General features: G+C 41.8%; 1 protein-coding gene across 2 annotated transcripts in view; it reads left to right on the top strand.

Moving 5' to 3' along the window:
• The window catches only part of PRKCB (protein kinase C beta), a 312,542-nt gene that overhangs the window by 117,925 nt on the left and 168,986 nt on the right, over positions 1-25,631 (top strand). For both annotated transcript variants that reach the window (XM_059896365.1, XM_059896364.1), the window contains exon 3: positions 14,631-14,713. In XM_059896365.1, coding sequence (XP_059752348.1) covers positions 14,631-14,713 — 83 coding nt within the window. The remainder of the gene's footprint in view (positions 1-14,630; positions 14,714-25,631) is intronic.

The following is a 25,631-nucleotide window of genomic DNA, read 5'->3' on the forward strand; positions in this document are numbered from 1 at the left end:
AGAACAATAACAACTTTGTTTCCTCAACGCACTGGTTTCCAGGGTTGAACTGAATATAAGGTGGATACAAATGGAGACTAAATTAGTTGAAACACCAAGCATTTTCCTAAAATTCCCTTTTTACTTCCCTTTGATGATCTTTGATGATTTATGTTGCTGTTATTTGAATATTCAAATCCCTTTTTGTAGAGTCTGGGAAGCATAAATAAAAGTAGGGATGGAGACAAGGGACTTTCAGTTTTTTGTGTATATATCTTCACTGTTACCTGTGCTAAGGTTGTGGTAAAGAAAAATATATCAATATGCTTGGAAAATTTTCAGCTTTACAGATATCATGTTACTTTATGTGAATTTAAACTTGTCTAATAACAGGGCGAAGGCGAAGGAATGTAAATGTTATTAATTTAAAAAATGGGATACTACATGATTTTTTCAAAGACCTTTTGAATGTAACCATCATCTCCTCTAAAGTATATATCTTATCGTATTTAATAAATTGTTTTATAAAAGCAGCAACAACAGAAATGAGGCAGAAGAACAAGAACTTGGTTTGGGGCAACTTCAGTTTGAGATCCAAATCGTGGTGCTGAGCAAGTAGGGGAGAGCTCTTGGCTGAGAGGTGCAAATTTGGGAGTCACCAGCATGAACAGATTTACAAAGTCTGTAGATTGACAAGATGGCCTGGGGAGTGTCCACAGGGAAGAGACCAGCACCTGGGACAGACCTTTGAGGAATTCCAGTAGGTTAAGGGGTAGGGAGAACAGGAGGAGGAGCCAGGGAAAGGGGGAAGGGGCCACGGAGGGCAGAATCGGGAAGTTACAGGGAGGCTGAGTTCTGTGCAGTCTAAAGAACTTTCTAGTATTAGAGTTGTTCTTAGGAGGTGGAGCAGTCCTTGTCCTGGAGGTGTGCAGTGAGAAGCTTAATGACCATCCCTCAGGGATGTTGTAGAAGGGGGTGAGATCAGATGTCTTTGAATTGGCCAGAGTTGTTCGGTTCTTTGTAAGCAATAAAAATTGACTGTAGGTGTCTTAAAAAGCAAGTGGAAAGGTATGGGTTTCTACATGCACGCAGTGGCAGGCCTTAGAAAGAACAGGGTCCAGAAGAATGGACCCTGAACAGTGGATCCTGGAACAGGGTCCAGGACAGTGGCTCTTGGATCTAGGTGGCAGGAAGTAATGGGCTACCTTCACATGGCAACACTACTGATTCAAGAATCAAATTCAAGCAAGAGTTTGATTGGCTGATCTTGGGTCACATGACCCCCCCCCCCCCCCCCCACCGCCTGGCCAGGGTAGAGCTGGGCACCTTGACTGACAGCACCACCAAGACTGCACATCATGGAGCAAGGCTGGTTTCCCAAAGGAAAATCAACATGCCACTTACCAGAAGGGAGAATGGATGCTGTGCAGGCAAAACCAACAGATGCCCGCTATAATCTCCATGGCCCTGTCTTTGATTGGGTGATGTTTGCAATGTTCACATAACAGGCCACCCCTCCTTGCAGAGCTGTTGCTAGTGTTTTGCCTGCCGGAGGATTAAGTTTCTCTGTTTGCTTTTTAGAGTAAGTTAGGGGACTTGGATTGACATGAATTTATCTCTGGGCTTCAAGCCACTAGCTCTGGAGGCACAATTTGGCAGATATGACTCATGTTATTTCTTGACATGACAGTCAAGAAAAGACTTGGCCTTGTGGCTATGTGGCCCCTCCTTCATGAGCAAGGGTAGGAGCTGGTAGTAGACAGATGGTGTAAATCTCTGTTGCATCCGCGAGGTGGGTGTGCCCATCCTACAGGCACTTACTGAAAAGAAGCCCAAGTAACAGGCGCCTGTGGATAAAGGAGACCTGTCAAATCTTATACCTCCTGGTACTTTCTCTTACCTGAGCAAACTCCTAGGTGCAGCCATCCTCATAGTACTACGATATTTAGAGGAATAAGGGTAGGGTGAAACACTGTATCCCATCTTTCCTCAATTCACCAACACTGACTGATAGAATTGAATGTTCTTAATATCAAGCCCCTAAATAAAAAAGAAAAGAGATCTATTTACAGGAACACATGAAACACAGGAGAAAAGAGGGGCCCTCACTGCCCATCCTCTAACTTCTCACCTTTGGTTTATTAGTCATACGTTCTATGGTCTCAGGAAACAAAAACCCAATTCAAGTTGCTTTAGACAAGGAGGGATTTGTTGACTTATACAGAAAAGTCAAGGGGTTCTCCCTTCAGGCTTGGTTGAATCTGGGTGCTCATATGTGGTTATCAGATACCTGTTGGCTCTGCTTTTCTCTTTGTTGGCTTCATTCTCAGAAAAGCTTTTCCTTAGTGATAATAAAGATGGCAGATGCAGACTCATTCCCCACCAGCTTAGCAGTACTGCTGGAAAATAAATCTTCTTTCCTAATAAATTCCATCAAGAGCCCTGAAGTTGATTCTCACTGGGCGCCTTGAGTCACATGCCCATCCCTGAATCCACACTGTGGCCTGGGTCCTATGTCCACCCTGGGAGCTGGGCGTGAGGGCATCCTTAGCCAGCTCACAGGAACTGGGGATCAGATGCCCCAAATAGAAGCAGAGAGGATGGATGCTGGTTGGGCGTGTTCACCACACTTGGTTTCGGGACCAGCTCTTCTCCTGGTCTGAGAGCTCTAGGGTGGGATGTAGCTGGTGAATGAAGGGATGTTGATTTTTCCCCTTAGGCCGTGGCATTTTGTCTTACTGCCCCCGCCTTTGGGGCCTGATCAAAAGGGGGAGGTCAAAGGGGTCAAGAACCGTCTCCATGTGTTATCCAAACAAGCAGGATATTCCCAGCAGCTGTCCTGCCCAGGCCCTTCTCCCCAGGGTTGGTATAGCAGAAGGTGGTGGTGTGGGGCAGCTATCTTCTCATGGATTTGTTTACTTCTGAGGCCTGTCCTTTACCTCTTGTTGGCTGCACTGCTTTATCTGGCTTAGTTAAATAAATTTGGTAACATTATAAATGAAAACATTCCTTTCCTGCATTTGCTGACCACTGCAAGGCTATTGCTTTTGCTTTTGAGTTCTCTCTGTAGCACGGGGCTGTTGCTAAACAAATGAAGTTTGCTCTGCTCCCTCCTCTCTTACAGGAGGCAATCATCATCATCACAACTTTGCAAATTCCCTTTAACACTGGGTAAATAAATGGTAGCCCCATATGATGGAATAAGATGCAGTTATGGAAACAGGATGAGGTCATTCTCTACATACTGAGATAGAATGGGCCTCCAGCTGTGCTAGTTTGGGAAAAAGCATGGGTAGAGTGTGCAGATCAGCAATGCTCTTCAACATTTGAGTCACTTGTTCCCAGCCTCCCCCCAGTAACTCAGAATCTCTTGAGGTGGGACTTGAGCCCTCATATGTTTTGAAAAGTTCAAATGACTCAGTGTGCAGCCAGGGCTGAGAACCAGGGGTGTAGAATTGTATCATATGGTTGAAACAAAAGGGACATAGATAAAAAACAAAAAGGAAATAGAGAATTATACTACGTATATAGGTAGAGACTCACATGTGCTGACACACATGCAGAGAATATCTCTAGAAGGATAGACAAGAAATAGTTCCCTCCGATAATGGAGTAGAGCAGTGATTCTCAACCATATGCTCATCTGTAATGTTCGAATTTTAAGCCATAAGCATGGTATACAGTTTTAAAAAGAAATCCTCACTGCACACCCAAGGCCGGCCAGGCAGGGCTGTGAGATGATTCTGAGCTCACGCAGCTTGACTGTGCTGGGGCCAGCCGCCCACAGATGCACACATTGCCACCCACCGCCCCGGCCACAGCTGCCTTCCTCTTGACTCAGCCGTGGTGGGTGATTTCTGAGTGAGGGGGTGACCAAAAAAGTCCAGTCATTCATTTATTCATTCATTGTTAATGCACTCATTCATATTTTTATTAAGAATTAGATATGGGGCAGGTACATGCCAAGCACGTGAATCTGGTCTCATCCTCACAACTACATGTGAAGTAGGTGATCTTATCCCCATTCTTTGGTTGGGGATATTTTAGCTCAGAGATAATAAGTAATCAAGGTGAAAGTATTTGAGTCAGGAAGACCAGCTGAAACAGAGCTTGTAAACTGGTGCGACTCAGATGTTTTTGGATGGTCTGCACAGAGCTTTAAAAAATTCCCATCTGGCAACACCGGACTAGCACTCACAGGGCCATTGTTGAATGGAATTGAGTATCCCAGGGAGGGACATGTGCTCTCTAGTTCATCCCAGCCACCCATCCCTGCTGTATTACACCAGGCTGGCTTCACTTTGTCACAAGGCCTGGCCTTTGTAGGCATTTAAGTTTGTAACCCCTGCAATAAAGTAGGTAGGATGAGCCAACCGTTATCTGTCCCATGGGGCTCCTGAGCTGAATTATCCTGTGGAATGTGTCATTTCTACTCCAATCTGGCCTTCAGGCTGCTCGCTGGAGAACTAAGCTCTCTGCCTTGAATTTCCTTGTGGCCATCATGGGGTGGGCTATTAGTAGTGATATATTTAGGGAACAGATTTGCACAGTAGGGAATGACTAAAATATATTATAGAAAGGGACAGTCATCCAGACTGGCAGGAGTGTGGGGTAATGGAGTGAGAGGAGATAAGAGTAAAGTTAGACGGTGGTTATATGTGGATGGATGGATGTCAGCCTGTGGTAGTTGAACTTTATTCTTTAGGCCAGTGCTGTCCAATAATACTTTCTACGATGAGTGCCCAAAGCGGTAGCTTCTAGCCACATGTGACTATTAAGCACTTGAAATGTGGTTAGTGTGAACGAAGAACTGAATTTCAAATTTCATTTAATTAATTTAAATTGGCATAGCCCCATGTCACCTGTGGCTACCATATTGGACAGTGCAACTTTAGATGATAGGCAGCCAGTGAACGTGTTGGAGCAGGGAAATAATATCAAGCTGAGGTTTCACAGGATGAATTTTCCAGGAGTGTGTACACTGCAGGGGGTGGAGGGAAGTAGGTAGGAATAATATTGACAGTATTTATTATATGTTAGGCTCTTACTGTGTCCACACACTGTGCTAAGATGACCTCGTTTAATCCTCACAACAACTCTATGAGAAAAGCACTGTTATTATTTCTATTTTATAGACTAGGAAACCAAGACACAGCAAGGTCAATGGACTTATTCAAGGTCACAGAGCTAACAAATAGTGGTGCCTGGTGTAGCGTCCGGGCAGCTTGGCTGCAGAGCTTGGACTGTAAACCTCTAACCTGGAAGGAAGTAAATAAACCTTCATTGAGAGCTTACTTTGTGCCCTGATGCTGTGCATCTGTACACGATGTCTCATTTAGATATCATGGCAATCACATAACATTTTGGTGGTCTTATCTCCTCTGTGGTTATGGAAACTTTGGCTCATAGAGATGAGATATCAAGGCAGGCTCATCAATTTCGAGGGAGACCAGTTAAGGTTTCATTGCAAAATTCCACATCTGAGTTACTGAGGGTGGTTAGGGTGGAATCAGTGAGGAGTATACAGGAGGATATGGTATGAAAGATGTTGCGAAGGAAGAATCAGTAGGATTTAGCAATTGATTGGATGGCTGGGGTGAGGAAAGTGGGGGAGGATTTCTTCTGGAACAGTGAGATGAATGACAAACACAAATGCAGCCACGCCATGTGAGTTGAGAGTGTGGGCTCAAGAGAAAGACAAACCTGGTTTCAAATACAAGCATTGCCACCGACTAGCTGGACATCCTTGGGCAAGTCATGTCTCTCTGAGTGTCAGCATCCCTGTAGTTATAACGCGGATCAAAACACCTTCCTCACAGGGCCATGATATGGCTCAGGTGAAACCATGGATGTGAAAGCCCTTCCAGACTCAAGTCCATGGCCATGTGAGTCACTCTTCTGAATGCCAGTGAGGCCAAGTGTTAGGTGGAGATGGTTACCAGGCCTTTCTGCCTTTGATCATGGAGATGGTTCCAGAAAGCATGTGGGAGAGCCCCACCTCATCTTGGATACTAGGCAGAATTTCGTGCCTGTGAGTCAGCTTTGACCTGGGAGGAAAGAGGTCCTCCCTGGCCATCGTAAAGCAAAATTGCGGTGCTGGTGCTTCCAACTCAACTGCCCCTTTCCACCAAGCACTTTGTGTGTGTTGTCTCATTTGAGCTTCACAACAGCCTTCTCAGAGTAGGTACTGCTATCATTCCTATTTTGGAGAAGGAGACGGAGGCTCAGAGAGGCATAGTAATAGTAATTGGGATAGTATTGCCATAGTAATTGGGCTAATGTCCTTCAGTTTATGGCTCATAAAATGAGGGTTCAAACTGAGGTCCATCTGATCCAGAGGCCTGGCCTGTAGCTCTTGCAGATTGTGGATTTTTCTCTCGAGAAATGGCTGTTTGGGGGCCTCCTGAGAGAGATGAGAGCTGAGGAGAGTGTTGAGGGTCCTTCTCTTTCTTCTCCCAACACAGACATCTGTAGCCAGTGCTGGGATATCTATCTCAGGTAATTATGGATTCAGGGACAAAGATTGCTTCCCAAAGATGTCAGTTTCCCATTTTAGACCCTGGTGAGAATAGGGTACAAGAGATGGATCAACTCCAAAGAGAGAAAATAAAAATTTAATGACTTCATCTAGTTCTCTTTGGATGCAACAAATAAATTATAATGGCTAGAGTTGGGCATTTGGGAGTGGGTGCAGTATGAGGTAGAGTTGGGGTCCCATTGCTTTCTGGGGGCAGATACTCCAGAGAGGTCTTCTGGGATCAATGAGCTGTTTCTGATCCTTGGCTGGTATATCAGTTTATTATTGCTGGTATAACAAATTACCACGAACTTAATGCCTTAAAATGACACAGATTTATTACCTTATAGTTCTGGAGCTCAAAAGTCTGAAAATGGGTTTCATGAGGCTAAAATCAAGATGTCTACAGGGCTTCATTCCTTCTGGAGGCTCGAGGGGACAATCTGTTCCTTGCCTTTTCTAGCTTCTAGAAGCTGTCCACATTCCTTGGCTTGTGTTCCTTTCCAGCAATGGCATCATTCCAGCCTCTGCTTTTATAGTCACACCTCCTTCTCTGACTCTTGAGTCTCCTGCCTCCCTCTAATAAGGACCCTTGTAATTACAATTAATTGGGCCCACCAGGATAATCCAGTATAATTCCCATTCTCAAGATCCTTAATGTAATCACATCTGCAGAGTCTATTTTGCCATGTGAAGTAACATAATCACAAGTTCCAGGGATTAGGACGTGGACATCTTTGGTGAGGTTGGGGAAAGACCTACAGGCCTGTGACCTTTGTGATTTTACATGTAATACGGGAGGAGTGGAGGAGGATAGTGCTTGGGACCTTAATCTCATTCTCTGCTGGAGCCAAGTAGCAGTTTCCCCTTTTAAACAGGTCCTGCATGCATTCTCCCATCTGACCCTCAGACATTTTCATTGCTTATCTGTCCCTTAGGCATTTGAGTTTGAGACCGCATTGTGTAGTCCTAAGAAAGCATGGCTACGGGTTGGATTCAGAGGGCTGTAGGCTGCAGGCTTTTAACCTCTACAGAGCAAGGAGTTATTGAATAAACTGTGAAGCATCTAGGAATTCTTGGCTCTTATGAGGTACCTGTTTGAAAGTAGGACCTGGTACGTGTTTCAGCAGCTCATTGAATGTTGGCTCTTATTTAAGAAAAGCTAGTTTTATCCTGAATTTGCCAAATAGAAATGTGGGGGTGTTTGTTTGCATCACAAAAAGGTTTAGTTTGTTTCTTTAAATAGCCAGCCCTACTGCTTTTCTGTGAAGTGTTTTAGTTAGTGGGAAATGTGATTTGCAGAACTTTTCAGAAACGTGTTGTGTAAAGTAAGTACCTGCACTGGAAGCTTATCAACTTTCCAGTCTGTTCCCAGCTTCTCTGTAGAGTACACCGGAGTATAGCCAAGTGCCTTGGCTTATTGAGTCTACCTTGGTGGGGATGGATTGTTTATTTTGTGGCTAATTGGAAGGCTGCCTAAAGAGACCTTGTTGATGACTGGTGTCTTCCTACCCCTGTCTATGGTGGTAGAATGTGGAAGGCCAGCCAGGAGCTACAGCTACCATGAAGTTGATTGGGCTTTCTTCTTTTTCTGTGGCTGATGATATTCATTCTTTTGTTCATTCATTCACCAAACATTTATTTACATATCAGTTTTGTACCAGGAATTGTGGTAGACACTAGGAAACTAGAGATGAGCCCCCCTTCTTCCCTCAAAGAGAGTAAGGATGAATAAGATCATAACTATAATTTGGATATTTTGAAGAAAGTTTCTAGACTAAAGTAGTTGCCTATAAATGGTGAATGGTGGAGTGGGGGAGGACAACTTTCCTAAACATTTCTGGGTTAAGGAAGAAATGAAAACCACAGTAACAGGCCACTTAGAAACTTAAAACAATGATGGCACTAAATATAAAACACAGGATGCAGCCAAACCTGTGCTTGAAAGGAAAGTTTTTAGCTTTAAAATCTTAAACTTTTAATGAAGAAGAATGGGAAGAAATTAACTGAACAGTCAATTCAAGAAGCTTTAAAAAGAATAATGAATAAAAGCAGCAGACATTTGTTGAATACTCATGATATGCTAGGCACAGTCCTGAGCATGGATTAGCTTGTTTAATTCTGACAACACCACTGTAATATGGGTATTATTATTATCACCGTCATTTTTCAGAGAGAAAACTGAAGCACAGGGAGATAAGGTAATGTGCCCAAGTACTATAGTTTGCAAATGATGAATGCATCCAAACCTGGCCATTTGACTCCAGATACTCCCAACTAATAAGGAATAAAAGTACAAATACAAATAAAAGAAGTAGGACAAGTGAGAGTGAAACTAACAAGTAGGAAAAAAACAATAGAATTGAGAAATATGTCCATGATTTGCTTCTTTAAAATAAAAGAATAATAAAATAGACAACAAGGAAGATGAACCTCTGGAAAAAATAAAAAGAGAGATTCCCTAACAATACAATGTGAGGAAAGCATGAGAAAGGGCACAGCACCATCCCAAATAACATGATGCTGTGGAAACACACTGAGAAGAACACTATGGATAATTCCAAAGGAAAATATAAATTCCAAAAGTTAGTTTGAGAAGAGAGTGAGGGAGAGGTGAAGCTGGTGAAAGCTCCAAATGGGACAGGATTGTCTGCTGTCATCCCTTTTGTTCCACATTGTTCTGGAAATTCTTGACATGGAAATCTAAGGGGAAAAAAAAGAGGCATATCTATCAGGGAGGAGAAGAGAAAAATGTTATTATTGGGGATAATATGATTCTCTACCTGGAAAACTCAACAGAAGCAACTGAAAACTCACAAAAACTATTACAAATTTAAAAAATGCTTACAAAATAAATACACTGAAAGTTTCTTTCTTTCCTATTTGTAAATGATAACCACTTGGATAACAAAATGGGAAAGATTTCAAAAATCATAATAGCGTAGAAAAAGGACCTCTCAGATAATACTAAGAGAGAAATTTGTAGAACTATAGAGAAAATTAAGACTTTATTGGGAGACATAAAATAAAATTTTAACAAAGGGACACCCTATTCCTGCTAGAAAGACTCATTGTTATGAAAGTGTTAATTACCAAAGTCCCAATAAATTTTTTTTCTGGGGGTGGGGGTGGGGAATTGACTAAATATAATTCCAATAAAAATTACATCGGTTTATTTATTTGTTTGTTTATTTATTTATTTATGGCTGTGTTGGGTCTTCGTTGCTGTGTGCGGGCTTTCTCTAGTTGCAGCGAGTGGGGGCTACTCTTCATTGTGGTGCAATGGGCTTCTCTTGGCGGTGGCTTTTCTTGTTGCGGAGCATGGGCTCTAGGTGCACGGGCTTCAGTATTTGTGGCATGTGGGCTCTGTAGTTGTGGCTCGCAGGCTCTAGAGCTCAGGCTCAGTAGTTGTGGCGCACGGGCTTAGTTGCTCTGTGGCATGTGGGATCTTCCCGGACCAGGGCTTGAACCCGTGTCCCCTACATTGGCAGGTGGATTCTTAACCACTGTGCCACCAAGGAAGTCCCTCCATCGGTATTTTTAAAAGCTTGATAAACCAATTCTAAAGTTCACTTGGAACTCGTGGTGACTGCCAAGAAAATGTTGAAAATAAGGATAATGAGGGAGGACTTGCCCAACCAAGATATAGCATATTATAAAGGTACTATAATTAAATCCCATATTGCTTTATTATAAGACAGATCGATGGAACAGAACAGAAGGCCCAAAGACAGACCCCAGTGTTTATAATTATTTAGCATATAATAAAGTTGGCATTTGAGATCAGTGGAGAGGGGATGAATTATTCAGTAAAAGATGCTGGCACAATTGATTATCTATTTGGAAAAAAATGGCAAATTAGATTCCCATGTCATTTCAGATACCAAGAAATTACAGATGGATAAAAGAGTTTAAAGTGCAAATGATGCCATATAAAAGTTAAAAAAAAAGAATTGTATTTACAGGAATTTGGGTCATATGGGAAGGCCTTTTGAAGTGCAGTTGGATTAAGTTTTCTTTGTCCATTTTTTTCTTTTAGTGGTCTGCAAGTTGTATATAATACTTCTATTCTTATTTTTATTCTTAATTGTTAACACACATATTTAAACTTATAATGTCCTAAATGCAGTTTCTCAATACCTGTAAACTCCTGAGGAATAAGACAAGACTCCTAGCATATTGCAATTTTATAGTCTTTTTCCCAACCCCATCTCTTTATGACTTAAGTCCCTCTGCCCCTGCCCAGCTTTTCTTTTTGTTCTTTTTTTCACCACTGTTTGTTATGCCCCATTCATTCATTTTGTTGTTGTTTTGCAGAGTGTATATTCTCTATTACTTCTTTTGTGGGAAGTAAATTTTCCAAGTTCTTATATTCTGGAAATGTCTTTATTTTGTACTTTCACTTGAATGCTAGTTTGGCTATGTATGGGGTTTTAGGTTCAAACGACTTTTTCTAAACCTTTGAAGACATTGCTCCATTGTATTCTAGAATTCAAAGTTGCAGGCAAGAAATCTGACGTTAAAATTATTTTTGTTCCTTTGTCAGTAATCTTTCTCCTCTTCTCTTCCTGCCACTGCTGGACACGTCCTCACAATGATCTCAGAGCCTTGATAATCCTCACCATTAGTTGTTTTTTTCATTCATATCTATTGACACTTGATAGTTTCTTTCAATTTAATAACTCAAATTCTTCTTAATCTTTAGAGGACTTCCTTCTATTTTCTTTAATTACACATTCTTTACCATTCTCTCTGTTCTTTCCTGAATATCCTTCTATATGGATGTTAGAATTTTGGGATCTATCCTACAGTTTTGTATCGTTTCCTTTATTTTGTCTTGCTTTTTTGCCGAATTCTGGGAAAATCACTCAATTTAGACTTCCAGTTTGCTAAGTTCCTCTTTAGCTGTCTCCATTCTATATCAGCCCAACCACTGAGTTTCCAATTTGGGCAGCCATATTTTTCATTTCCTGACCTTTGTTTTTCTTTGACTCTTTGTTTTGTTTCAAAATGAAAGTGGGCTTATTTTCCCTGATTATATAATTAATATGTACTCATTGTCAACATTTCAAACAATACAGATGTAAGATTGTAAGTGAAAAGAATCTGTAGTCCTACTACCCAAAGATAATGATCAGTGACATTTTTTGGCCACTGCTCATGTATTTCTCTCAGCAGTCACAGATGTACAGGCACAGAGAGGGACCACCCCCCCCCACAACACAAACACACTGTTTGACACAAATGTCTTCATACAAAGCATATATTATTTATAAAATACAGTAAATACTAAAACAGAAAGGGGAGAAAGCAAAGGAGAAAGAAATTGGCCCCTTTGGAACTCTTTTTTTACACCACGAGGGTTTAAAATGTTTTTATTATAGAAAATATACATAAAAGTAGAGAGATTAGTATAATGAATCCTCCTGTGTCCATCAGCCAGGTTAAATAATGATCAGTCAAGACTAATTTTTTTTCCCCTCTATAACCCTGCCCTTTCTATCTCCTTTATGTCACACTGAATTATTTTGAATAGAATCACCTTATCCATAAAGATTATAGGATGTATTCTTAGAGGTAAGTATTCTTTAACAAAAATAATCATAATACCATTATTACATCAAAAATTATAATTCCCTAATATCAATAACAATGATTCTCTCATACCATCAAAAAGTGAATATTTACACTTTTCTGATTGTCTCATAATTTTTAAAAACTATTAGTTTGTTTAAATTAGGATCCAAACAAGGTCTACATATTGCATTTAGTTGATATGTTTCTTAAATCTCTTTGAATGTATGTCTCTCCTCTGCCCTGCCACTTTCCTCTTGCAGTTTTCCATTTTTGTTTGTATGTTGTTGTTGTTTTGAGCAGTTTTAGTCATATAGAAAACCTGATTGGAAAATGCAGAGTTTCCATATACTCCCTCAACCCCATTTCCACCCTAGTTCCTCCAATTATTAACATTTGCAACTGAAATAAATCAGAAAGAGAAAGAGAAATACCATATGAACTCACTTATATGTGGAATCTAAAACAAAAACAAAACCAAACCAAAAACAAAAAGCAAACTTGTAGATACAGAGAACAGATTGGTGGTTGCCAGAGGTGGGGGTGGGGAGTGAGTGAAATGGGTGAAAGTGGTCAAAATAGATATGTTCTGGGGATGTAATATATAGCGAGGTGATTATAGTTAATAGTACTGTAGTGTATATTTGAAAGTTGCTAAGAGAGTAGATAAAAGATCTTATTACAAGAAAAAAAATTATAACTATTTTTGGTGATGGATGTTGACTTACAGTGATGATCATTTTGCTGTGGTCATATATATATATATATATAGAATCATTATGTTGTACACCTGAAACTAATATAATGTTATATCAATTATATCTCAATTAAAAAAATGAAGACAACTATATTCAATATCCTATGGCAAACCATAATGGAAAAGAATATTAAAAAAAAGAATGTAAAAAAATGAAATAGCGTGCCTTAGAGTCATTAGGAGTATTAAATGAATTAATATATGTACAGCGCTTGTAAAGAATCTGCATTAGTGTGGTACATTTGTTACAATTGATGAGCCAATAGTGATACATCGTTATTAATTAAAAGCCATTGTTTATACTAGGGTTCACTTTTTGTTTTGTATATTCTCTAAATGCAGCCATTGCTACAGTATCATCCAGAACAGGACAGATGCTCTCCTGTCCTCTTCCAGTTTATTTGTTGAAAAAACATCTTGTAGCTTACCACATTCTTGTGTATTTAAATTTTTTTTTTCTCATTGCCTCTCTGTGGTGTCATTTAAAATGCGTCACTGTCACTTGTAGTTGCGGTAAATTGGTAGTTGGATGAAGATTCTTGAACCGATTCAGGTGTGATTATTTTGACAGGAATACTTCACAGGTGGTAGGATTCTTCATAGTACTTTCATCAGCAGGCAGGTAGTGTCTTTTTTTTTTTTTTTAAAGTTTTATTGATTGATTGATTGATTACTATGTTGGGTCTTCGTTTCTGTGCTAGGGCTTCCTGTCGTTGCGGCAAGCGGGGGCTACTCTTCATCGCGGTGCGCGGGCCTCTCACTATCGTGGCCTCTTTTTGTTGCGGAGCACAGGCTCCAGACGCGCAGGCTCAGTAGTTGTGGCTCACGGGCCTAGTTGCTCCGTGGCATGTGGGATCTTCCCAGACCAGGGCGCGAACCCGTGTCCCCTGCATTGGCAGGCAGATTCTCAACCACTGCGCCACCAGGGAAGCCCCGCAGGTAGTGTCTTTTTCTGATGTTGGCAGCATTCATGATTGTTGCCCAGGTCCATTATATCACTAGTGGTAGCCCTGAGGTTTCCTGTTCTGTTTTCATTTACTGAGAATGTCCTTTAGAAAGATTCTGAGCGTGGTGCCCATCCTCCAGGAGCCCACAGTCTAGAGTTTATAAAAATAGATTTGAACAACAACAAAAAATAGTTTTATTTTGTATGTATTCTCTAATTGTCCCTCCCCCTAAGTAATATAGTCCCCAAATAGTGGAGCGTTTAACGCATACAAATTCAAATATATGTATGTACACATTTGGTTTCAAACTGCTAAAGTGACAATGTAAACATGTAGCCTATTTCTTCCACTTAGTTGACGGTTGCTCCTGGGTGAGATGCAGGTGTGGGTCCGCCGTTCCTGCTCACTCTTTTTCTACATGCCCTTCACATTATGCACATCTCTCTAAGTGTGATTCTAGTGATTAAATGTACATACTTCTTAAGCGTTATGGACCTAAACACAAGCCAACAGCTTCCTCTGGTGCCTGATCTGAAAAACAACATTCTGTTCCAAAAGTAGTGGAAGATCATACAACTTAAGCGATCTTCAGGGGTGTGTAATTTTGAGCATAAGTGATCTTTTGAACCCTAGTTAACTTTGCAAGCAAAGTAATTTGCAAGTTGTAACGTCGGCGTACCCAAGAGTTTGACTTCAATAAAAGACAAGGTGCAGAAGCTGAAGGCATTGTTTATTTTGGTGTAAAGCCTTTACTTGTCGTGAAGTCCAGGTTTAACGATTTCTTCCTCTCTTCCCCTCCTTTCCTACTCTCCACTTTCCTTTTCCCCCACTCCTACCCTTATTTTCTCTTTTGCAGTCTGCTGTTTTGTCGTGCACAAGCGGTGCCATGAGTTTGTCACTTTCTCCTGCCCAGGCGCTGACAAGGGTCCAGCCTCTGATGTAAGTAACGGGCCCTGGTCACCTCTCTCTGTCCACAGTCAATGCATCCTTTTGGGTAACTGTGAGTACACTGAGACAAAAAAGTCAGGATGTCATGGTCCTATAGCCTCTGAGATGACTTTCATTTTAATGGGAAAGAACAAAACAAAAAACATTTTGAGAGGGGTGTGTGACTTCAAGAAACCAGCTAGTTTCCCTACTGTGATTCTGCAAAATGTCTTCATGTTTATGGCTGAGGCATGAGAGTGGTGGGCAGGGGCTAAATTTTTATGGCTACTATAAAAAGGTAGTTAGGATGGTACCTTATAGTGTACTTTTTAGCTCTTTGGTAGGGAATTTTTTGTACTAGGGCCCAAGAATTAGGACGAAGTAAGCTTATCCTGCTACTGTGTACCCCAAAGTATGATTACTGCTGGTGGGACAAGGGATGCTTCTGGGTAAACCTGGCAATTTTTGTTTTGATCATTATGGATTTATTTTAATATGGATTGGAAAATGTGTCTAGTAGTGGTTTTGCATTTATGGTGGGGATATAAAATTTCCTATCTTAGGTTAAACAAAAGATAAATTGACTCAAGGGAAATATTAAGTGAATGACAGTGTGAGTGCTATAAGGATATGGCAAAGTCTTGGTGCAAGTTTACCAAAAGTTTGGGGTACCATGTGGATTGCCTACCCAACAGCCATTCCTAGCCCCCACTCTTTTTCTGGCAGAGGCCACCTCTCATGCTAAAAGCTGAAGATGCCTGATACTTGCTTTCCCAGGCTCCCTCGTAGCTAGTGAGTGAGCACGTGACCCAATTCTGCTCGGTGGGAACTGCGGGGAAGTCTGGGCAGGGCTTCTAGGAAGACTTTCCTTTCTGATAAGGGAAGACACTCCTTACTTTGTTCTGTTGGACATTTTTGTGGGAGGATATAATGCACGGAGTTGTGGCAACCCTTTGAGTCAATGAGGGAGACATGGCTGACATCCTGAGCATGGCAGGGTGGAAGAGTTGAAGGGACGGGGGTCATCGATGCCATTGGTGAGCTGCTGAGCCAACGCTGAGTCCTCTTATGCCCAGACTCTGTATGTGAGATAAGAAGCACCTCTTATTGGTAAAGTCTCACTGTTTGCGTTATTCTTTTCCATGCAGCTGAAACTGTCCTGGACCTTCCACCATGCACACTCTTCCATTGGCCCAGTCATGAACTGCGTTCAGCGTACCCTCTGTGCAGCTGTCACCCCTGGTTCTCTTATTTTGTTCCTGCTTTGGTTCACCTTCCTGGAATTTTCCCCATTGGCTTTGTCTCCCACTGGTCCTGTCCTGGGTTCCTTAGACTTGACAGCTGACCTGAGGTTGCTTGAAGTGGGTGGTGATAACTACCTTCTGTTATTGCATATGTTCTTGCTGCCCTTCTATAAGTGGTCATCTGCCATTTTGCTGCAAATCAGGGGCATACCACGCACACTCTAGAGCTAATACTGAAGTTGCTTTGCTTGGAGACTGTGGCACTTGGGTTTAAAAACTCTAGGCAACAGAGAACAACCAAAGCCCTCACAGGCTTGTTTCAGAGACAAAGATGGGACCATTCTTCATGTTGTCTCAGATCACACTCCCTGACCCTTTTAGTGCAATTCTATCTCTTGTCCCCAGGAAAGCAGGCAGGGAAGACTGGGGGGACAGCATGGCCCCATTATGCAGCTCTGAATGTTCATGCAGACCAAGGCTTGGTGCTCAAAGAGCAGCCAAGAGGATGGTGTTTCCCATATTCTGTCTTTATTCCTTGACTTTTTATGTTGCCTAAGATAGAAAGAGCTCAAACTGTTTTATGTGAAAAGGGAAATTTTGGTCCCTGAAACTGAAAAGCTCCAAGGGTAGACTGGCTTCAGACACAGTGAATCAAGGGGCCAAAATGAGGTCTTCAGGAATCTCTTTCTCCATGTCTTGGCCCAGCCTTCCTCTGTCCTGGTTTCTGTTTCAGGAAGATTTTTCTCCTACCGAGAGCATGATGGCTGTGGTACCTTCAGTCGTAATGTCTTATCAGTGCTGCAGTTCCAATGACAAGAGCTAAAGTCTCATTGGACCCTGGGTCATATGTAACCAGAGGATGGTTATGCTGATTGGCAGGCCTGGTTATGTGCTTGCTCCTGGCGAGGAGGGCCGGTGTGCCTACCCCATGATTTGAGAGTGGGGGAGAGGTGGTCCCTCAGAGGAAAACTAGAGAAGCAGTACTGTGTACTGGTTAAAATCATAGGCTATGGATGGAGCGTAGACATGTGTAACCTTGGGCAAAGTACTTAAATCCCTTGTGCTTTATATTGCTCAGCTGAAAATGAATAAAACCCTACCTTATAACTTTGCTAAGAGTACCTAGTGTATACATATGAGACAGTGTCTGGTACGTATGTGAAGATGGTAATGACAGTGCTAATGAATTACAGTGAATACATGCTGGGCAGACAGCAAGGACAGATGTCTACCAAATACGTCTGAAGAATGAGTGGGTCCTCTGCCTGCCACCTGGCAGTTGTCCTTCCTAGGAGTGTGTAGGCGCCGTAAGTTGTAGGAGACCCTGCTCTTTGTGAATGGAGACATGCAGCCGTTCATTGCCTTGGGCATGGGGAGAGCAGGTATACTGCCTGCAGCCAGCATGCGTAGGATTTGGCAGCCTACCTGAAATGATTCTATCTCTGGACACAGTTCCAAGAAGGCCGGTTGGCACTGAGGATGATGAATTGGTCCAGACTCTTGAACTGGCTTGACTTGGTTCATTGACCTTTTTCTGTCCATGGTTGGAGACATGATTAAAGAGCTGGCCACACTTCCTTGCCAACCTGGCCAGGCTCTCTGAGGCTCACGCAGGTATGGAGGAGTGCCTTCTTCCTTTGTGACCTTGGAGGAGCTGGCATGCAGCAAGCTCATGGAGTGGAAAAGCACAGTCTCCATCCTTGAAAAAGGAATGTGCTAGGTTTTGTCCTCTACGTTCCGCTATTCCAAATCCAGTCTGAGTCAGGGAATGTTCTGGATATTAGTAGATCTTTGTGTGGTTGGCATCCTTCTAGGTCTCCATCATGGCATATTAGGCTACCTGAGGGAATTTTATGAATCAGCCTTTGTCCCAGTGAACCCAGCTACTGACCCAACCATTCAGTGCCCATGGGAACAGGCAGTACATATGGGCACCCACCACTGGGGTCCTCAAAACACAGCAGAGTTCCTGGGTGGTACTTCTGGTCATCTATAGGCATCCTCCTGGTTCTTGGTCTCATCTGCTTGGAAACGCTCAATCCTGCTGTCTCTTGGACCTCTCAGGGAGACCAAGTCTCTGGTATTGCCGTAAGGATTACCTATGGACATTACAGTTACCCAGCACTTAGAATACTGACCACATACACAGTGTCCTGAGAGATCTTCTCAGAACAAGAAAGAGAGGACTTGTCTCTGAGGGCTGGGACTAGGATGAGTCAAGTGAGGTACTTGTCTTGGGCACAAAAATTAAGGGATTCTCGCTTGTGTCTCTGGATGTCTGGTGGCTGGATGATCTAGGATGGCCCCATTCACATGACTGACAGTGAGCCGGTTGGTGGCCTGGGTGCCTTGGTTCTCCTCCACATGGCCTCTCATCCTCCAGCTGGCCAGCTCTGCCTTGTTCACATGAGGTTTCAGGGTTCCCAGAGTCCCAGTGCATCAGTGCTTTTTCAGCCTGTGCATCATGTTTGATAATGTACCACTGGATCAAGTAGTCTCATGGTCAAGCCCAAATTCAAGTGGTAAAGAAATAGACTTCAATCTTCATTGAGGGGAAAGAATCTCTGGTCAAACTACTGCAGGTCCTGTTGACCCAGGGGACCACTGTGGAACAGAATCCCTGGAGGCCATCACACTGGACTTCATAAAAGACCTGTGGGTCTCACTGTAGTTCAGAGAGTCACAGATGGCCTCAGTAGGAGAACAGACCTCATTTATTGTCTGCCCCAGGTCCCTGGCTGACTTAGTGCCCTCCAGCTACAAATGGGACGTTGGGCAATTTAAGGATCACACCCAGAGACAATGGTGGTTAAGAGTGTGGATTCTGAAGTCAGTCATACCTGAGTTCAGGTCCTGACTCTGCCAGTTACTCATGAGGTGACCTTGGGTGTGTCATTTTCCTTCCTCTGTGGCTCAGTTTCCTTATCCATAAACTGGGATATTAGTACCAACCACATAGATTTGTTGTAATAAGTTTTAAGAAATCCTTAAAATGAAAAAGAGTTAACTACAACCACAACAAAGGGATTAACAACAAATGGATTAAAGAGTCATTGCATGAAAGTGTTAAGCACAAGTGTCCTTGTAAGCCCCTGGTGCAGGTAGCTGAGGGCATTTCATTGCTCTGCTTACCTCCCTAATCAGGGATATACTGATAATTCTGTCCATGCCTCCACCCAGATCATGCCCTTAGGACGTAATGACTGTTTCCATTTCCATTACTTTACACAAAACCTCAAATTCTATGGTGCAATGCTGAGAAAAGAACCTAGACTTTGGAGCCAGAAAACCTTGATGTCAAAATCCAGTGCTGACATTTATGGCTCCATTGATCTTGGTAAAATAATTTCAGTTCTGTGACCCTTAGTTTATATCTTTAAAATGGGGAAAATAGTACGTACGTCATAGTTTTTTTTTGGTGAGCATTCAATGAGAGTCTGCTTGAACCACGTCCAGAATAGTGTCTGGCACAAAGAAGGCACTCAGTAAATGGTTTCTAAATTATTATTAATCCCTGGAGGAGTCTCTCCTACTCAAGAAAGGATGCAGGACCTGCCAAGGAATAATAGGTAATAGTAATAGCTAACTTTGTTGAGCAGAGGCTCTGTGCCAGTCAGTACAAGAGTACAAAAGGACTCTTTAGCTGGTTTGTCTGAAGATAATGTCTTCAACATTTTATGGTTTTAGAAATAATAATTTCTTATCCTTCATATCAAGGTACTGAATAAAACTCACTGTCATGCCCTGTGCCCTCCTGATTCCATCACTAAATCAGTCAGTGAAAGACACGGGCAGTAACGTTGAGTGTATCCTTTTGTGTTTCTTAATCAAGTCTTATTTTATGAAGAAATATATTAAAAATGATAAATCATGTGTTAGATGTTGAAGATTTAATAAAAGGGAAATGAAAGAAAATTTTAAAAGAATGTTATATTTATACATTAAAAAGAATATGCATATAAATGCTAATGGGCTTGAAAATCTGGTTGCAATGGATGATTTTCTAGGAAATTTTAAATTGGCAATTTTGTCTCAAGAAGAAATTGAAAACCATAACAGGAGAATAATCAAGAGAGAAATGAGAACATTGCCCAAGAAGCTTTTCTTCTCCCAGAGCTCCAGAATAATAGGCTTCATGGGTAAATTATTTTAAACTTTAGAAGAATGAAGGGTTTCTCTTCATTTTATTTTATTTTATTTTGATTTTCATAACAGTGAGCCTTAAAATACCTTTGTTTCTTTTTTTTTTGACATGCTTTACTTTTTTTATTGAAGTATATTTGATGTACAATATTATGTAAGTTACAGGTATACAATATAGTGCTTCACAATTTTAAAGGTTATGCTCCATTTATAGTTATTATAAAATATTGACTATATTCCCCTTGTTGTACAATATATCCTTGTGGCTTATTTTATACCTAATCTGTTCATTTTAAACTGTATCAAATTACAGAGAAAAAGTAAACCTTCACAATTTTAAAAAATTGAAAATGAGATAAATCCAACTCAAATCAGCACTAGGAAAAGAGATCGGCTCATGGAAAGGACATTGAGAAGGAGTAAGAGCTTCAGGGACAAGGGCCTCAGACACTGGAACTGAGGATCCAGTACTTGCAAGATGCTTTCTCATTATCAGCTGTATCAGTTAGCTTTGCTGTGTAACAAACCATTCCAAAGTTTAGTGGCTTCAAACAATAATCATTTATTATTTCTCATGATTCTTTGGGCTGCTTTGGTCATTCTTCTGATCTGGGTCTATTCAGCTGATCACTGCTGAGCTCTCTCATGTGTTTGGTCAGCTAGTGACTTGGCTGGTGCAGGATCACCTTGGATAGCCTCAGGAACATGACTGACACTTGGCAGCCTGTTGGCTGGTACACTTCATTCCTCCTCCACGTGGTCTCTTTTCCTCCAGTAGGCAAGTTTAGGCTCTTTCACACACTGGTCTCAGGGTTCCAAGCACAGCAAGAGAGGGAAATCCCCAAAGCACAGGTGTTTTTCAAGCTTTTATTTGTGTCACAGTGGTTATGGCCAAGACCAGACTCAGGTGGAGAAATAGACTACACCTCTGGATGGGAGGGCCTGCAAAGTCACACTGCAGAGATGCGTACAGGAAGGGGAGATTTGTGGCCATTTTGTAGTCTACCACACTGGCCCTCGCCTGCTGTGCCAGCTGTCTTGTTTGTCCTTCCAGATCCTTTCTGCTTTCTCCCTGAGAGACTGATCTGTAAGGGCTGCATCCGTTGGGGTTCCCTTACCCTCTGACTCAAGAGGAGGGACTGATAGGAGATTGGAGGGTGAGCCCAGGGTATTTATCATGAGGTCTTCTTGGCTTTACTCTTTGAAGGTCGCTGCTCCTCTAAAGGCAGTCACCTCTACACAATTCTCTCCTTTTGGGTTCCAGGAGCTACTCTCTTGTCCCTTTGCTCTTAATTGCCCCCAGTTACTGCACTCTCCCTCATGGTTTCTCAACACCATGCCCACACCTTTCTAAATAGTCCTTTTATGAAACCTGCCCTAAACTCTCTTAATTTCAATACGCCATTTGTTTCCTGCTGGGACCCTGACTGATTTGTCCTTGCCTCATTTGTGCCTACTGTAGACAAGACATGTCTGTAAATATGTCTGTCAGCCTGGTTGTAGTTGACCCCAGGGAAAGATGGAAACCCTAGGGGAAGAAGTGGCCTTCTTTCTTCCTGCATTTATAATCAGTCTCAGGAAAAGGTTCTGATTGGTTGGTCCTCAGTTGTTAAGGGAATGAACTGTTTACAGTTTATCAGGCCTGGATCACGTGGCATCCCTATGGCTCAGAGAGCAATGTATGTTATAAGAAGAGGGGATGGGAAACTTTGAGGAGCTGACGAAATCAATAGCTGCCACAGTTTATTATTATAAGCTACCTTGACCACGGTAACCAGCATAACCCAATAAAGTTGGCATAAAAAACTAAACTAGGGACTTCCCTGGTGGCCCAGTGGGTAAGACTCTGTGCTCCCAAAGTAGGGGGCCCGGGTTCGATCCCTGGTCGGGGAGCTAGATCCCACATGCTGCAACTAAGAGTTTGCATGCTGCAACTAAACATGCCGCAACGAAGATCCTGCGTGCCACAACTAAGACCCAGCACAGCCAAATTAATTAATTAATTAATTAAAACAAAACTAAACTGTAGTAAACTTAGAGCCTAAATTTAAAGATACTAAACAAAATATTTAATATTATTTAATTCTTGGCATAGACATATTGGTTCAAATAGACTCTTTTTAGTGTGAAAGAAGCAATCTAGAGATAAAAATAACAAAGAACATTTTGGTCAATATAACAAAATATAAAAACAAAGATAAAAATTAGCCAGCAAGGAACTGTGAAATCTAGAAAGTATACATTTCAGTTTAGTTCAGTTACCTAACCCAATGTAAATGGATTGAAATTCTCTACTAAAAGGAAAAGACTTACCAGACTGGATAAATGTATAATTCTAGGCACTGTACAAGAGAAACTTATTAGGTTAAAAATAAAAGAGGCAAAGATATACCCCCAAAACACACATGCATATAAAACAGAGCCTTAATAATAATATCAAAAGAAATAGGACTCAAAGTAAAAAGCATAAATAGGAGGAAGAGGGGAAAAGATTAGACTAATTTACACACTCACCAGTATGTGTAAATTAGTCTAATCTTTCTCCAGAGGATATTACCAATATGTACCAAAACAGGAGGAAGAGGGGAAAAGATTAGACTAATTTACACACTCACCAGTGTGTGTAAATTAGTCTAATCTTTCTCCAGAGAATATTACCAATATGTACCAAAAGTGTTAATGACCTTTTTGGCTTAAGAATTTTTACTAAGGAATTATTTAAGAATATGTGTATATGTTTAGCTAAATTGATATTCATTGTATCAGTATTTAATACTAATGAAAAATTGGAAACAACCTGAATGACTGCCAGTTAGGGTTTTTGTAAGTAAAACATATCCATGTGATGGGATGCTGTACAGTGATTAAAATGTCACAATGTCTGGGGTAACGGAAATGTCCTATGTCTTGACTGGGATGGTGCCTAGACAGGTGCACACATTTTTCAAAACTCATGAAACTGTATGCTTAAAATCTGTACATTACTGTATGTCAATTATACTTCAATAAAAAGTCACAGTGATTAAAATGTTATTGACATGGGACTATATAGTCATTATAAATGAAGAAAGCAGACAACAAAGGACATGTATGGTATGATATATCAACAAATATACAAAAAAAACACACATGTAGAAAAACACAAGACCACATTTCCTAAACATATTTTGGTGGCCACTTGTCAGTTCTGCTCAGTGTTTTATTCCAGATTGCTGCCTGCAGAGCTCTGAAGATCACTTTGGGAATTTCTGTAACTGGTTTCTACAATACAGTCTTGTTTTTGGTGCCACTTCACCTCCAGCATGGACTCAGTCTTTCCGCTTAATTTGGTTAAAATCAAACCTGAGTGAAGGCTTGGTTATAACTGTAAGCAATTATAGTTGCTTCTAGATGTGGTTACTCTTTTTTTTTGGCCACAAAGCATGCCGGATCTTAGTTCCCCAACCAGAGATGGAACCCGCACCCCCTGCAGTGGAAGTGCGGAGTCTTAACCACTGGGCCGCCAGGGAGGTCCCTAGATGTGGTTACTCTTAATATATTCCATCAGCTGGGAGCCAACTTAGTCCTCCAGATGGGAATCTTCAGGTGTTCTTGGTAAGATTCTGGCCCCTGTTGGCCAGTTCAACTTTGGCCCCAGAGGAGAGACGTCCTAGCTCTGCCAATCCAGGCCCCACCCATTTCCTGCCTGAGCACTAGTGGCAGTAGGACATCCCTGTCATCAGAGAAAGGGCCCACCTCCTCTTACATGGCATTGTCTGGTCTCCTGGGCTCAGAAAAAGCAACATAACAGTCAACTGCACTCTTCTCAAAGCCTGGGTTGTTTAGTCTTTCATAACCCCAAGCGGGGACAGCCCACAGTTCAGTTCTGATGATGCTCCAAGACTGTCTAGCTCCTTCCAGGAGCAGAAGCAACAGTTAAGGTTGAATATCCCTCTTGGCATCATGGTAAGATCTCATCATCACCTGAGGGCAAAACTCATCTATAACTCTCAAGGATAAATAATATTAGGGGCAAATCAGCCTAAACAGTACGGACACACACACACACACACACACACACACACATACACAATCTCTCTCATTTATCTATTAGCTATCTAAATCTGGCAGTGCACCAGGACTATTATTTACTACTAAACACTGCAGTCTGTAACTTCTGCATTCACAACAAAAGTGCTCAATAACCAGGTGTATGTTCCAAAGGGCAAAAGGACGCCTTACAAGGGGGCTGGACGCACTCTGAGGGTTGGCCTGGATAGCTCAAAGGCTAGGCTGTCATTAAACATTTAAAGAGTTACTGTATAGATTTTTGGTATAGCTTCAAAGGACAGAATCAGGACTGAGGACCATCTGTGCAGGCTAAGGAAGAACAGCCCAAACTGACCGCTTGATTCCTGTATACGGATATTAGCTCCCCTCCCAGTAGAGCAAAGACCAGTTGTCATGGATGCTGCAGAGGTGATATCTGTGGTAGGTGTGCTTTTCCTCCCATGTTGGTTATTCTTTGACTAATTAGTGTTGTTTGGTTGCATGCAACAGAAACCACTTTGAGGTGGCTTGTTATAAAGAAATTTATTGAAAATGGTATAATGTACTTTAGAGAATTGGAAGAAACCTTCCCAAACAACCAGACCAGTTGTATTTGATTTTGGTTCTTGTGTTGTTTTGGCCCTAAATTCAAATTCCGGAAGGAGAGACATTATGTGGTGAAGCTTAAGTTACCTAACCAGCCCTTGGTTGGGACTTGAAAGTGTTCCCTCTTTAGGGAACTAAATACAGTGGGGGTGGGATGGCTTTTTGATGGAGAATTGAGGCACTGCTAACCCCAAAAGGAGGCAGAGATGTTTGCAGATCAAAACAGCACATGTCCACTACCATTTCTAAATGCTACTTTGCAGAATACAGACAGGTTGAATGCTTAAGGATTATTTGGATAGCCTGTTAAGAACAGACCTCACCTGAAGAGCTACAGACAAGGGTCTGGGGGTCTGTATTTTGAAGTCCTTCGGGTAATTCTGTGGGGGAGCCAAGTTTGGAAACCAACAAAAGGTCCTATAGTAGGGTGGTTCTGAAACCAGAATGGTGGGGTTTGAATTCCAGGTTTGCCACTAACTAGCTGAATAATCTTGGGCGAGTTACCCCACCTCTCTGCCTCAGTTTCCTCTTCTGTAAGAAGAGGATAAAATAGCACCCTCCTAACAGGGTTCAGGTGAGGATTAAATGAGTTAGTCCATGTTAAGGGCTTCTTGCTGTGCCTGGCACATAGTAAGTGCTAATTAATATTGTTACCACCAATAGTCCTTCCGAATCTTAGAGGGTGAGTTTCAAAAGTCTAGCCTCATTTTTGGCATGGCATGCTTCCATCTTGCTTGTCACAAAATGGAAATACAAAGGCACCTCCCATGGGCTGGTCGGGGCAAAAGTCTAATAAAAATGATAGTAATGTGGCAAAATGCAATTCTTTGACTGTGAAATGAACTCCACCGGATTCTTCTTCTCCCATTTGCCATGTGCCACTGATGGCATCCACAGTGCAGAATGCA

Source organism: Balaenoptera ricei, chromosome 15, assembly GCF_028023285.1.
Source record: "Balaenoptera ricei isolate mBalRic1 chromosome 15, mBalRic1.hap2, whole genome shotgun sequence".
Lineage (NCBI taxonomy): Eukaryota > Metazoa > Chordata > Mammalia > Artiodactyla > Balaenopteridae > Balaenoptera > Balaenoptera ricei.